Source organism: Pollachius pollachius (assembly GCF_949987615.1).
Source record: "Pollachius pollachius genome assembly, chromosome: 2".
NCBI classification, from domain to species: Eukaryota; Metazoa; Chordata; class Actinopteri; order Gadiformes; family Gadidae; genus Pollachius; species Pollachius pollachius.
The window spans coordinates 20,816,046-20,831,737 of record NC_136935.1 but is presented as its reverse complement, the minus strand read 5'-3'; the positions used below and the strand labels follow the sequence as shown (position 1 = coordinate 20,831,737).

The window sequence follows — 15,692 nt, the reverse complement described above, 5'->3', positions numbered from 1 at the left end:
ACATTGATGCCATTTCCTAAAAAGCTTTGTGGCATTTAATTCTTAATAATATAATATTGAATAATACTTAAATAATTATGTAATATAATAGATGAACTATAATAATAAGTACAACTATAGAGCTCAAGAAGGTTGACAATGAAAACAGGTACACCGTACTCCCTGTATCTCCATGGAGACACAATAAACAAGCCTTACCAGGCTGACTGAAGAGCGGCTGATGTTAAAGAAATTTTAAAGAGCGGATCTTCAAGAGGGGCATCCAGCTAGTCTAGGCCAAGGCCTTGCTGCAAAGTTTAAAATTAGTTATTGCCTTTTCATTGATAGGAGTACGCACTACTTACCAGTACTTAAGTATTTCATAAGTATGGGATATTTAGATGTCACACAAATGATGAACTAGCCTTTAGAATGCAGAAACTGCGACATTGTAACACTGAGGTTTGGATAATTACAATGAGGTTAACAGACTCACTATATGAACTACAATCAAACCGGGAACCGTATTCACCACAATGTTTATTAGCATAAATACCCTCTTTCATGTTTTACATATTCAACAACTCCATCATCAGAGGACAGATGCTAACATCCTACAGTAACAACACCATCATTCACATTTCAATTCACACAACTTGTATAAAAAAACAGGGAGAAGTGAGAGGGTGTGTGTGTGTGTGTGTGTGTGTGTGTGTGGTCGGAGGTCTTCATGTTCACTCTTCACTCCTGGGACTGGCTAACAGTCTCCCTCAGCTTGTCAGAGTAAAACTTAAAGGTCTCCTGGAATAAAGGGAAACAAAGAAGAGGACAAGTGGAAACATTAGTTAGGTTTTATTCCGTAGTTGCCTTCTGTCAACCACATATCTGCGTCTCTCTCGGCGTGTGTGTGTGTGTGTGTGTGTGTGTGTGTGTGTGTGTGTGTGTGTGTGTGTGTGTGTGTGTGTGTGTGTGTGTGTGTGTGTGTGTGTGTGTGTGTGTGTGTGTGTGTGTGTCCCTGTGTTTGTCTGCATCATAGTAAACAAGGGTTGAGCCAGGCCTCCCGGGTCTACAAATGGTTTCTACGGGATTCAATCAGGTTGTCTGGTTTCATGTGCAAATCCCTCTAAATACACGAGAGCTTCACACCACAGCTCCCTTAAGGCCGGCTTATTAAACACTGGGCCTTTAGTGTTGGGGCCTTTATTAGTGCAGTGATTCATGAGGATAACTAAAGCAGGAGAGCGACGTCGAGTGAGAGAACGAGCGACTGGTATGGATTAAACTCTCTCCTTTGACACTTTCTCCTGGGATGGCTACTAGCCATCAACTGTGTACAACAAACGAGAAACTAAAGTACTTCTAAAGTCCTGTGTGTGTCAAGGAGTGCAGGAACAATAGGAGAAGAAGGTAACCATTATCATGTATGGAGTCCATACCAAACACAGCTGAAGCTGCCCTCCAACCTAGTCTGGTGTGAGCAAACCTTGACTTTTGGGACTCTCCCTTACATAAGTACTGCACACACAATACAAGTGTGCCATTAACAAGTGTGCCATTATCAAACACAAAACGCAAAATGAGCTTATTGCTGCTTTAGATCTAAGGGCCCTTCAAGCTAGTATTTCCAAATAGGTCAGCTTCATTGACAAAACTACAATGTTTTCCATCAAAGGAAATGAGTCCCGATAAATAATAAAGTTTGCAGTCATGCAAGTGTTTAGAAGTGGCCCTACAGTAAAACCCACAGCCTCCACCGGAGCAGAGGAGAGGAGGTGATTCTGACGTGCCCCGCCTCCTCCCCTCCTCAAACCTCCCACCAAAAAAACAGCAATTACTTCACCTTTCTGACAAGCTGTGAATTATGTAGAGTGTGTGTGTGTGTGTGTGTGTGTGTGTGTGTGTTCTATGTCTCTATCCATCTATATCTCTGCGGAGGCACTGCAGGTGAGTGAGGAGAGGAGGAAGAGGGGGTCTCACTCCTGCACATGCCTCAAAGGGACAGCAAAGCATTGCTTTGCTTGCGTCTGTGTGTGTGTACACACTATTTGTGTGCGTGCGTGTGTCAACATTCTTTGGCCAAAAGTAGAGCAACATCAGCAGCTTACAAAATGCTCAAAACACCCTGAAACACACGGCAGGACACAAACCGTAACAAAGCACACATTAGCCGTGCCATGGCATGTACAGAGGCCGTCTCCTGGCATGGTGTTGATGTGCTGAACGTGCAGGAGGAGAGAGGAATGCCACAGAGCAATCTATTTCAATGCATGACTTTTTACTATTGATGTTCTAGACCAGCTGTTTGGAAACACAAAAGCCTTCCGCAAACATATAATAATAATGTGTATTGCGTTAATATTCCAATGTCGCGAGGAACTTTCACTGTTCTAAAGAGCTGAGTTGTAAAAGTTCCCTTTGAATGGTTAGAAAAAGTCAGAATCACCGAGCCCACAGACCCCCCGGAACAGAGTGGAACGGCTGTGTGTAGGTGTGTGTAGCTGTGCGTGTAGTTGCGTGTGTAGGTGCATGTAGCCGTGTGCGTAGGCGTGTGTAGCTGTGTGTAGGTGTGTGTGCGTGTGCATCCAGGAGACTCACAGGGGGCTCGGGGAAGGGCAGTGCCTCTCCGGCATTGCGGTATAGCACCGCCAATCGTTTGAGTGACAGCTCATGGACAGACACGCCCTCTGCCTCCATCTGGTCAAACAGAGCCTTGGCAGAGGACAGATCGTTATCCACACCTGGGGGGGGGGGGGGGCACACAAACGTTAGGAGAAGCGGCACAACAAACTTCTGAGTTCAATTTCATATCATTTTGAATGTAATTAAGTGTGTGAGAGTGCAAGAGCGCGCTCATGCGTGCGTGCGTGTGTGTGTGTGAGAGTTCTGCGAGAGGTCACCATGGAGAAGTAGTTTGTCAGTCACAGAGAGGAGGAGGAGCGACAGAGCGGAGGACAGGGCAGACAGAAGGACAGAGAGGTGTTGAGGAACAAAGTGCAGGGAGAGGAGAACACCAGGGCTAACTGGGTCCCCCGCCCTGCCTGGACCGCCCTGCAGAACGGCTAATGCTAATTAAATAGTCATGTCCCCCACGCAGAGAGGAGGAACATAACAAAGGAGAGCACACGGAGAAGAGACTCGCACAAGAAAGTAAAGATACAAGAAAAAAAGTGCGGGGCACGTGCACGGAAGGACTGCGGCCGAGAGGCGAGCACCGACCAGACACGAACACGCCCGGTGACAAGACGCCCGCTAGAGTGCCTGGATAGTGGGCTGCTCACCTGCTCATCAGACTGAAATGCTCTAGTGGTTGGTCTCATTGACTCATCCCTCCTCTCCCTCTGGGGATCAGACCCAGCTCTACCTGGAGAGGGCAGCCGCATGCCACTTACCCCCACCCCCCCCACTAAAAGCTGGTGTGTTTGAATGTAGAGGCGAAGGGGTTGGCGTGTGCGTTCATACCGTAGCACTTCATCAGGTAACTGTAGTGGATGTCCTTCTCCGTGTAGTCGGGGATCAAGGCGTGGAGGGCCTTGATCTTAGCCACCTGGAGGTCACACACAAGTTAGAACAAACACATGGTATTACCGTTCTGTCTGTCTGTCTGTGTGTGGAGCAGCAGGCCTACCTGTCCGGGGCGCCGGGCCTTGCGGGACGTGTATGATAGCAGGATGTCCTTCTGCTCAGCCAGGCCGCCACACCGCTGGAGGGGGAGACGACGAGAGCACTATGAGAACCCCGCAATACACAACCCCACAGTAGAGGCACAAGGCACCACGGAGCCGCCCGTCAGGGGGAACGGGGCGGCAGTAGCTCAGGAGGTAGAGCAGCTTCACTTGTAACCGGAAGGCTGCTAGTTTGATCCCCAGCTACTGGTTTGAATGATTATCTATGTGATTGTCTTTTATGTACTGTATGTTCCTGTGTGTGAATTGCCTTTTTTTAACCTGATTGGAACCAAGACAAATTCCAATCAACTGTGTTGATATGGAAATAAAGTATTGAACTTGAACTACTATCCTATTGTTAGAACAGCCAGACTTGTTTTGGGAACACTAAAATTCAAATTTCTTTGGCATCTTTGACATTTTCTGTAACATTTAATTACATTTTTCGAGGAAAGATACACATTGGTATAAACATGTACAGTAGCAAATATATTCTTTCAGTTTAGAGAAGGAATTCATGTTGGTGCACGGCCAAGGAACTCGTCTTAATGTCATATTGAGCCGATCCTTGGCTTACAACAGTCATAAGAGTCAGAAAGCATCGATATCTATCTGTAAACTTAATTTAACCACAAAGAATACAGTCTTAAAAGTAAAAGGGCCCAATCTAGACCTAGTCTACACGCCTACGACCAGCGCCAATTAAATCTAAACAGGAAGGAGGGGAGATAAAGATAGTATGTTTGTGTGTGTGGGGGAGACGGTGGCAGAGGAACTTTAATACAAACAAATGCCCTCAGAGTTGAGTTCTACCTCATGCCACATTAGACAGGGGGGTGGACAAGTAAAATCCACAACACACATCAGGTATCCTGAGGTAACATCAACACACATCAGGTACCCTGAGGTTACACGTGTAACATCAACACACTTCAGGTATCCTGGGGTAACATCAACACACATCAGGTATCCTGAGGTTACATGTGCAAAGTCAGTCGATGGAGCAGTGTAAGCGAGGAGCTGATCATTAAATCACTAAAGACACATATAGTATGCCATACTATATAGTACTGTATACACTACAAGTCATTAATTCTATCACCGTTCAAACAGTAGAGGGCTTTATTTCTGAATGACCACAAGAAGGGAAAAAAGACAATTAAAAAGGTTCTGTGCTTTCGAGATATACATGTACGTCTTCATGCCAATGACGTTCTTAAAAAGATGGAAAAAAGTAAGGAAGAGATAACGGTAAAGGAAAAGGAGGGAGCAGGAGAGAGAGAGCATCATGAGGTCAGATTACTAGCCATTCGTGAACTAACATGTGTTAGGCTGCTCTTCCACCTCCCTCTGAATAAAAAGTAGGAAGCGTGCTGGGCTTTTAACACACACAGTTCCCCTGCACTGCTCTAAGTCACAAGGCGGCAGAATGGCTTTCGTACAATCAGGCAATTAGACTAACACTATGCCACTCTCCTCCCCATCACATGTCCTCACTAGAGCTGGGACCAGACCCAACCAGAGGCTCCAGCCTCCCCCGAACGCACACAGGCTGCTGCCTAAAAGCTCAGGACAACTGGGGACTTCTTCCCCAAATGACACCATCCCTCTTGTAAAGTCAAAGTACACACGCACCTCACTGCATCTCCTCTGGTACCGTTCCTAATGACTAGACCCCCCACATGGCTCCCTTTTAGCCCCCGACACACACACACGCACACACACACACACACACACACTTCTGGTCTGCTTGGCTAGTTAGAGGTTTTGCGTCACTTATGACGGGTGGTTTTGGGCTGCGAGTCTCCATTGACCCCAAAGTGGCAGGACCCCCGAGGGAGGGGGAGCTAAATTAAAAGCCCCCGACTGATCTTGTTTGGTAGCAGAGAAGCCGTGTGCCTGCTGATTTTCAGGCCTCCACTGTGACACAGTTAACACATTTATGGTTTTCTTTTTGAATGAAACTTTGTACTCTAGCATCTCATCAATGTGGTGCTTTGCAGCTAGTCCTTCTTAGCCACCCGGAAAGCATTACCTATCTAGCTACCGTCACAAACAACTTCCTCCCCAAAGCCACAAGCAAACCCCAGCTAATAATTGAAATGTGAAAATGCGTAAAAGGGGATGAGGAGATATGAAGTGCTGATGTAACCCGTTGAATAACCACAACTGATCATCACACTCTGTGCTACGGGAGGAGCTGTGACCAGCCAGTAGACTCTGCTAGGGATCCATAGAGAGGGGGCGGGAGGCGGATGTATGCCTCGCAGATTAGCATATGGCAGTCACAGCTCTCAGCTAAATGATGGAGGAGGAGAACGACTAAAGACGTCAGAGAGAAGCATTACTATAGAAATGGCGTAAAAGGTTGCAGGGAGAGCCATGCGTCTCACTCTCTCCGTGGGACACCAAGTATGCCTGTCATTCAGTCCATCTTCTGGTCTGCAAACCGACATTATCTCACCTACTCCATATCAGTCCCCACAAACGATAGATGGTACGACCCACAGGGCCGCGGGCCCAGGAGCCGGGTGTCAGTTATGAGCTGCAGTCAAAGTGCTGAAAGACGGCCAACAGGCCCCAGCAGCTTTCAATGAAACATACCATCGCCAAAGTACACACACAATGCACTACAATCAAAGCGTATATTATGAGAACAGAACACTACTCACCATCAACATGGCCTTGGCGTCTTCCAGTTTGTCCATGTCCAGCAGCTGGAAGAAGAGGTCTGTGGCCGGCCGGTAGCATGCAAAGTGGTTGGCCAGCCGCTCAGACATGGCAGCCACTGTGAGTGAGGGACACACACACACACACACACACACACACACACACACACACACACACGTCTCATGCCTAGGCTCTCTTTCTGTGATACATTTTACAAATCAAGCCACCCTTTGTTAAGTGCTTTATCCAATGCAAGGCAAAGCACAGCGCGGAGCACATTCTGTGCTGGTGAACATGTATGGCAACACAAGGAGGGCAAAAGAGCCACTGTGGTTCACATACTAGAGGGTACATGTTGGGTTCAGGTCCTAGAGGGTACAGGGTGGGTTCAGGTCCTAGCGGGTACAGGGTGGGTTCAGGTCCTAGAGGGTAGGGGGTGGGTTCAGGTCCTAGAGGGTAGGGGGTGGGTTCAGGTCCTAGAGGGTAGGGGGGGGGTTCAGGTCCAAGAGGGTACAGGGTGGGTTCAGGTCCTAGCAGGTACAGGGTGGGTTCAGGTCCAAGAGGGTAGGGGGTGGGTTCAGGTCCTAGCGGGTACAGGGTGGGTTCAGGTCCAAGAGGGTAGGGGGTGGGTTCAGGTCCTAGCGGGTAGGGGGTGGGTTCAGGTCCTAGGAGGTAGGGGGTGGGTTCAGGTCCTAGCGGGTACAGGGTGGGTTCAGGTCCTAGAGGGTAGGGGGTGGGTTCAGGTCCTAGAGGGTAGGGGGTGGTTTCAGGTCCTAGAGGGTAGGGGGTGGGTTCAGGTCCAAGAGGGTACAGGGTGGGTTCAGGTCCTAGCAGGTACAGGGTGGGTTCAGGTCCAAGAGGGTAGGGGGTGGGTTCAGGTCCTAGCGGGTACAGGGTGGGTTCAGGTCCAAGAGGGTAGGGGGTGGGTTCAGGTCCTAGCGGGTAGGGGGTGAGTTCAGGTCCTAGAAGGTAGGGGGTGGGTTCAGGTCCTAGCGGGTACAGGGTGGGTTCAGGTCCTAGAGGGTAGGGGGTGGGTTCAGGTCCTATAGGGTACAGGGTGGGTTCAGGTCCAAGAGGGTAGGGGGTGTCTCTTACACTTGTCAATGGCTTCCTCGTTGTTCTGCTCATACATCTTCCTGAATACGAAGGCCATGCTGGGCTGGGTGGAGTCTGGACTGGTGTACATGCCGTCCAACAGCTCTATGGCAGTGGCCAGGTCCCCACTAGTGAGGAGAGAGGAGAAGGAGAGAGGGACGAGGAGAGAGGGGTGAGGAGAGAGGGGGAGGAGAGAGGGAGAGGAGAGAGTGGGGTGAGGAGAGAGTGGGGTGAGGAGAGAGTGGGGTGAGGAGATAGAGGGGTGAGGAGAGAGGGGGGTGAGGAGAAAGTGGGGTGAGAGAGTGGGGTGAGGAGAGGGAGGGGTGAGGAGAAAGAGGGGTGAGGAGAGGGGTGAGGAGGGGGGGGAGGAGAGGGGGGGAGGAGAGAGGGGGAGGAGAGAGGGGGAGGAGAGAGAGGGTTGAGGAGAGAGTGGGGTGAGGAGATAGAGGGGTGAGGAGATAGAGGGGTGAGGAGAGAGGGGGAGGAGAGAGGGACGAGGAGAGAGAGAGGTGAGAAGAGACGGGGAGGAGAGAGTGGTTAGGAGAGAGGGGGGTGAGGAGAAAGAGGGGTTAGGTAAGTGGGGTGAGGAGAGACAGGGAGGAGAGAGGGGAGTGAGGAGAGAGGGGGGTGAGGAGAAAGAGGGGTTAGGAGAGAGAGGGAGGAGAGAGGGATGTGAGGAGAAAGAGGGGTTAGGAGAGAGGGGGAGGAGAGAGAGGGAGGAGAGAGTGGGGTGAGGAGATAGAGGGGTGAGGAGATAGAGGGGTGAGGAGAGAGGGGGAGGAGAGAGGGACGAGGAGAGAGAGAGGTGAGAAGAGACGGGGAGGAGAGAGTGGTGAGGAGAGAGGGGGGTGAGGAGAAAGAGGGGTTAGGTGAGAGGGGTGAGGAGAGACAGGGAGGAGAGAGTGGTGAGGAGAGAGGGGGGTGAGGAGAAAGAGGGGTTAGGAGAGAGAGGGAGGAGAGAGGGATGTGAGGAGAAAGAGGGGTTAGGAGAGAGGGGGGTGAGGAGAGAGGGGAGTAGAGAGGGGGGTTAGGAGAGAGGGGCGAGAAGAGAGACAAATGAAGACAAAGATTGTGAATACAGGCCAATGCACTTGCCCAGCGATGCAACACACACACAGACACTTGTTTTCCGCCCCTACAGAGCAAAACGGGGCCCGGGTGCCAAATTTCCACGCAATTTAAACAACGCAATCTGGCAAGCATGCCCTGCTAATAACACTTCCCTGCGCTCTCCCCCACCCATGCTTATGAATATTTAACAGAAGGCTTGAGTGTGTGTGTGTATAAGGTGGCGGGCGCGGGCTGAGGGGGAGGGGGGGGACGACTGGGCCGTCTGAATTATTCAGCGGGGGCCCCTCTGAAGGCAGCGCTGCAGCGGCCCCAGCGTGGCTCTTCCGCTCCGGCTCTTAACCAGTCAGCTCGAGTCATGCACGGCGGGCGTGCACGTGTCACAGCCGCTCAGCGCCCGGCTCCCGAGGGTCAAGGTTCAAGCTGACAGGCTCTGCCGCCACGGCAAATCGGGCGTGAGCCCGCGTACGGCTTTGGCTGCGTGGATTCTCTCTCTTACTTCCTGCTGTCCCTCCAAGTCGGCCTGGCGACGAGGCTGGTGAACAGGGGAGGGGAGGCGGGGGGCTGCTAATGCAGCAAGCAGGGCGATGAAAGTTTTATGTGCTGCGTGTTTCATATTTTGTTCTTCTTGTTCGGCCAGCGGTGGTGGGCAGAGCGGCGGGGTGGGGGGATGCTCTCGTAGAAAGGGGTGGTGTGTGTATGCATGCTGGGGGAGGGGTGTGTGTTTTACTACATTAAGGGGAATCCATAAATAATCCTATTAAGTGATTGTTGGCCATTTGTCGCCTGTGCGGGAGCCCTTAATGTATGAAGGTGTCACCCTGGCTCTCCCTCACTGGGGAACGGAGGTTCCCTGACCTGCGGCAGAGTCAACGCAGGCCACAGGCATGCTGAAAGCATAGCGTACAGACAGAAATATACTGGGCATGCATAAATAGGAATACAACTAGCTCTAGAAAACTAAAATCTTAGCCCTGATCAAAGCGCAGACTTTGGTTGTAAATGGCAACATGGGAACGAAAAATCAAGCCTAATTGCTAAATTTCAGTTTTATACACAGCACAGAAAATTTTTTTCCACAGTGCATGAAAATACATTTCATTTTATTCCTGAAAATGTATATTTCCCGTCCTCTTCTACCTCTTGACTACCAGTACCGTGGTTGTTATGATAGGGCCGGGTTTCCCAACGGGGGCCAGAACTACTGCAGGGGGCCGCTGGGAGACGGGAGGTAAACTGAGGGTATTTTTGTGGGGGAATAAGCTTAAATGTGCACTTCGTAATGCATTACTTATTTTTACCAAGGAGTCTGGGCAAAAATAAACTTTTAACCACTGCTCTAGGGTGTGACTTAGGACCAGACTCAGTGCTGGATGGGAAAGGCTCAATCAACCAAGGACAGAAGTCCTTCCTCCTGAGCCTCTGGAGGATGAGCCTCTATCCCGCGCTCATCAGCCTTACTTCTTGATGTGTGCCAGGGCCGCGTTGTTGACAAACACCATGCTGGACAGCTGAGGGGCCAAGCCTAGGCCCTTCACCAGCGCCTCCACCTCCTGGATGGCGGCCACGTCCCCTTGGTTACCCAGCTCCTGGACCAATCGGGTGACGCAGAGCTGGGAGGGCACGAGGTCTGCCTGCAGCATGGCGTTCAGAGTCTCTCGAGCCTCTGGAACAAACACAACACAGACTTCACCTCCAGCTCCCATCTGACACTTTCAGGATTATCGGGAGTGAGTGAGTGAGTGAGTGAGTGAGTGAGTGAGTGAGTGAGTGTGTTAGAGACCTGTTGCCTGGCCTCTCCTGCTGTAGGTGATGATCAGCAGGTTGGTAGCCAGATCACTCAGTTGAAAGCCAGGGGAACGAGAAACGGCCCTGAGAAACACACACATGATTCATTACAACAAATCCAATTGATCAACAGGCTGGTGTATGGGGAAAAAGGAGGAAAAACATGTTCTTTTCCAACCAGAATTGAATATCAAGAACACTAGAAAATAAACTTTATAAATGTAATCAAACAGTGGACGTATGCATCGCAGATTCGGTCTGTTTCAGAACCGTTACACCCTCAATTACAACCAAACTGGGACAGCCAGTCTGAAGCTCCCACAGTGAGAAGACCTCCTACCCTGACAACCATACGGCGCTGTGTGTGTGCATGCGTTTGCATGTCTGTTCGTGTGTGTCTGGGTTCATAACTCCAAGCACATCAAGGTTGACTTGTTATATTTTGTGAACATTGATGCATCCTCAACCAAATGACCAAACACTACATTTTCTCTCACTCTGTCTCGCTCTCCATCCCCGTCTCTCTCTCATCTGGATATCTGCCGTCCTTCTAAGCCCTCTCCTTATTCATTTCCCCGCCACTTAAACCTCAATCAGGCCCTCTGTTTTGATTACAGCCCTGCAGAAAGATTAATCCACCGCCCAATTGAGCATCAGGGCTGCCAATCCTTATCACAGAGCGGCCGCGGGCCAAACATGGGCCTGTAGCCATGGTTACAGGGCTGCCGTGGAGATTATGCTTGGATCAGGGTCAAGGAGGGCCAATGCCGGAGAGCAGGGGATTGACGGAAGGCAGGGGTTAAATGATTCTTAACCATTTGGAGAGAGGGGTGGGGTGAGGTGATGGCACTCTTGCACATCTCTCCCTCTCCTAGTTCAGCCCGGAGCAGTGAACAGCTTTAGGGGTGAAAGACTTGAGCCAATGAATGTGTAATCATCAATCTCAGCCCTCTCTTTCCCCCCTCTCCCTTTTTCATCATCACTCTCTACCAATCCCTTAATCTCACGGTAAACACCCACTGCTCAACTCTGTACGGATTACCCCCGAATACAAACACGGCTCCGTTGTTAACTTTCCTGTTGATGAATCACTAATCTGCATTGTGTACAGAGACACCCCAGCATGGTTTGATAGCCTATCATGCACATCCCTTTTTATTCTACTGGCAGATAAAGGAGCAAAGTGAGAGAAAGTGGAATAGTGGACAACCGCTTGGACATCAGCTATTGGTCTAAGCTGTGGTCTTTTAATGTCTTGCTTGCCACTTGGCCCCCAGAGACCCCAAGCCACGACACATCCTTCCTTCAACACCACCTGACAACTCCTCTTTGCAGGACTGAGGTTTCAACTGCCTCTTCCAAACTAACAAAGTGTGTGTGTGTGTTCTACGCTAGAGATACGCAAGAGCCACTATTCATATCTAGCAGGAGGGCCTGTCAACACACAATCTGTGGTTAATAGCCTGATGAACTCTCTTCACACACGCACACGCACACAAGTGCTTGGTTATTTATAATAAAAAATATATAGCTAAAGCACCCATCATTCTTTTCCACACCATGTACTTGAAAAACCTGTCCAGCAATAGGTTGGACACCTCAGATGATATCTTACATATGTTAAGTCCAGCAATAGGTGGGACACCTAAGGTGATATCATACATGTGTTGAGACCCTGATTAATAGGTGGGAGACCTCAGGTGATATCTTACATGTCTTTGACAGTCATGGCGTCTTCCAGGGCCCCGGTGGCCAGCAGGGCCCGTATGATGTGGTCGTACACAACGGCCCCCAGGGCCACGTCCGGCCCAGCCGACACCAGCATATCCAGTGCCTCTGAGGAGAACCCAGGCAGAAAATATATTTGAGATTCTGCCAACAAAAGCATGCATATCATGTCATACATCTACTAAAGCCACATACAGTACATCATGTACACTATGGTCACACATATTTGCCTCCAAAATGAACAATTCAAAGTTGTACACTCATTCTAACCCGTACTCTGACGTTTACGCTTTGTCCAACCTGAAAGACCCAGGACACCCAAGCAGCTGACCTTTGACCCTGCCCTTTTTGCACAGCCCCAGAAGACGGACTCCGACATCTGACCCGGTGGGGGACAGGGGGGCCGCGATGGCGGGCGGGGGCGTCTTGATGGCCGCGTCCTGCTCAAACCAGGTCTGTAAAGAAACATAATGTCAAACCAGAAGTTCCCCACCCTAACAAGAGCCTCCCAGTGCTGTATCTGTGTGGTCATATTGGAGGAGGGCGGTGTCAAGTCACCCGTGTGGACGATGGGAGGGGTTAAGCTGTGCTGGCAAGGGACAAATTAGGGCTGGAACCCCAGGGCACAGATGTGAGAGTATACGTTTCTTTATAACGTGTGTGATGTGTGTGTGTGTGTGTGTGTCCAGGGGTCATTCGTTTAACAGCCGGAGGCAGCAGCTATCACTTCCTGTCTCGTCACCCTGACGACCATTAGTTACGCATGTAGGCGCATGCAGGCACATGCACGCACACACGCACAACAGACACACACGCACCAGCACAAGGACAATGGCCAGGGAAGTCCAACACTAGAATGCCAGTGTTGGTTTTATTATGGATAAAAAATATTATTACTATGGAAAAATAACTTAAGATTCCAAAGAGGGAAGAAATTGAAACTGTGTATAAAGCGCTTGAATGTCAGGTTTTCTAATGAATGAAATTACCTATGAGTGCAAGGCCATGACCTCATAGCCATGCTGCCAGCACACACAGCATCACAGACCAATCAGCCTGCTATAAGTTAGAGACCCAACCTTATCGGTTCTTCATGGTAGCAACACGGACTGAGTGGGCTGAAACAGCTCACTGATATTTATCTGTTTGTGGGCTGGTGGTCCAGCGAATGAAAGACGCATCCAATTAAAGACTTGATGAAATTGGGTCCGTCCAATGTCATTTTTCTTGACAGATGAGCAAGCGTGACGATCTAAAGTGAACTCAATAATATTTCCATTAGTGATTGTCTAGAGCATTCAGAATGAGCTAAGGAGAATGGGGAGTGCAGAATGCACTGACGTTCTCTCACTCACATCTTTAACCTGCAGAATGAATGATTTCAGTCCAGTGAGGGACTCATTGGTTTGTCCTCTTACCTTGGGCACATCGAAGGGCACCTGCTGCCCGTTGCTCTTCAGGATGTCTGCCAGCAGGCGCAGGGTCCTCTCCCTGGGGACCACGTTTTCCTCCTGCATCTTGGTCCAAACAGACTCTGCTTTCTTCCAGTCGTTGGTCGACTCTAAAAAACAAACATAATGAAACAACATTTCAGTTGATTTGAACATCCCTTACAGTTGGTAAGGTGACACAAATAAACATTGAGGGGTCATACACCAGATTGTTAAAGGTCTAAGTCAGGGGTCGGCCACTGGCGGCCCGCGAGCCATAACTTGCCCGTCAGACATGATATCTGGCCCGCCAGATAATTCTGAAGTTATATGATTATTATTTTTTTTATATCGAATATTGGTATCTGGTAGCTTAAATGTAAAGGGCTGGATACAGTTAATTTCATATTTTTTTTCACAACAGTTTTTGAATTTAAATGTATCAAATCCTGCTACCACTTCCGCGAGGTTAGAGACACAATCGTCACGGTCACATGTAAGCTGCGAGGGGCTGAGCGGGAGTTATTGGAAACTATGCAATATTATTATTAATAAATGAAAGGGAACCTCCCTCGATAGGCCTATATACAACAACCATGGCGACCCGCCATACGTATTTTTGTTGTTGACAAAAGTCCACAAAGATTAAAGACGCCAAGCCCTGAGACTTTTCTGTGTAACGCAAGCAGAGTCTCTGATGAGGCTACTTCGCCTACAGCTCTTCTGGCACTGAGTAGGCTAGGAACGGAGGCTTGTGTGTGTGCTCAGTCAGTCAGCACCCGCCGTGGTGTGTGTGCGCACGCAGTTAGTCAGCACTCGCCTTGCTGTGTGTGTGTGTGTGTGTGTGTGTGTGTGTGTGTGTGTGTGTGTGTGTGTGTGTGTGTGTGTGTGTGTGTGTGTGTGTGTGTGTGTGTGTGTGTGTGTGTGTGTGTGTGTGTGTGTGTGTTATGTTTTAAGAGTGGCTGTTTTTTTAGGTGCGCACTACTGCTCTCTCTCTCCAGCATAGACATGAAAAGAGGAGCGGCTTTACACGTGGCCTTTTTCACTTTATCTTCACATTTAGGGTGAGGAGTAAGTTATAAGGGGACAAGATCAGCAAATAAAGTCGTTCAATAATCACTATCGTGTTTGCAGTTTACAACGTGATCAGGCATGACGATTACGTGACATTAACTGTTCTTACAAGTTAGGTCACTGACATCATTGATAAGATGAGTCTAAAACGGATTGTCAATAATTAAAGATCCTCAGATCCCAAGCTTTAACATTTGTTCAACATTCAGTCCATTCCACTATGATGTCATACACACAGACACACACCCCTGACAATGCACCCCATACTGAGAGAGCAATCAAACAACTAATCTGTTCAGCAGTTTGACCCTCAAATACGCTGTAATTTAGGATACACACCAGTAACGTGTGTGTGTGTGTGTGTATATGTCAATCAGCTGTAACACTCCAATCACCTGTAATCTGCTCCAGTCATCACTAGTGCAATCAGACCACATCTCCTCCTTACGCAATGTACTGAGACCATTACACTGTGTGTAACACACACACACACACACACACACACACGGCTATATGGCAGAGCATAAGATCATTAGGATATCGATAGAAATGGTCATTGTTCTATAATTCAACATGAAGTTGTGCGTCATTATAGGGAGACGTTTTTGAAACTCCCACAGCATCTCTCATTCGAAAAGTGGTACAACTTAGTTTCCTTTACGGAGGTCATGCTATATTTAGGTTGATTTTCCAGTACTACAACTCTGTAGTCTCCTCAAAATGGCGGGGTATTGCCAATAAAAAAATCCCATGATGCATTCTGATGTATATAGAGCATATTAAGTGAAGTGTATAACTTGTCATGATAGTGTTTCTGACTTACTACAGCTCCGGAGTATATAGCTGTACATCTCATCCCTGTCGCACTCAAACAGCTTGGCTGTCATCTCCACCATCTGTTCCAAGGACTCCATCTGAACAAAGTAACATCAGTGTGCTCCGGTTAGTCCATTGTTTTATATGTATCACTGTGGTATCTTCTACATATTGGTTTTAACGGGGGTCTTGTGTAGGAACTGACCTGGTTTCCTGCAATGCATTTCTCTGCGTACCACTGGATCCGCCCAGCCTTGGCCCTCAACCCAGGGGTCTGGAGTAAAGAATTAAATCAGACTTAGCATTGCAAACAGCATTCCTGCATCCAAATTACTCAAGTCACTTGTATTTATTTTCCAACAAAGAAAAATGAAGGGCA

General features: G+C 48.9%; 1 protein-coding gene across 1 annotated transcript in view; it reads right to left on the bottom strand.

Annotated features, from left to right (window-relative positions):
* lrpprc (leucine-rich pentatricopeptide repeat containing) overlaps nt 1-15,692 on the bottom strand; it is a 55,730-nt gene continuing 40,038 nt past the window's right edge. Inside the window, exons 26-38 of the mRNA XM_079728804.1 lie at nt 15,519-15,587; nt 15,321-15,411; nt 13,412-13,554; nt 12,325-12,448; nt 11,978-12,101; nt 10,261-10,349; nt 9,939-10,143; nt 7,410-7,537; nt 6,317-6,432; nt 3,605-3,679; nt 3,439-3,523; nt 2,575-2,717; nt 1-780 (exon numbers count right to left, since the gene is read on the bottom strand). Of these exons, the coding sequence (XP_079584930.1) occupies nt 721-780; nt 2,575-2,717; nt 3,439-3,523; nt 3,605-3,679; nt 6,317-6,432; nt 7,410-7,537; nt 9,939-10,143; nt 10,261-10,349; nt 11,978-12,101; nt 12,325-12,448; nt 13,412-13,554; nt 15,321-15,411; nt 15,519-15,587 (1,452 nt within the window). The 3' untranslated portion in view covers nt 1-720. The remainder of the gene's footprint in view (nt 781-2,574; nt 2,718-3,438; nt 3,524-3,604; nt 3,680-6,316; nt 6,433-7,409; nt 7,538-9,938; nt 10,144-10,260; nt 10,350-11,977; nt 12,102-12,324; nt 12,449-13,411; nt 13,555-15,320; nt 15,412-15,518; nt 15,588-15,692) is intronic.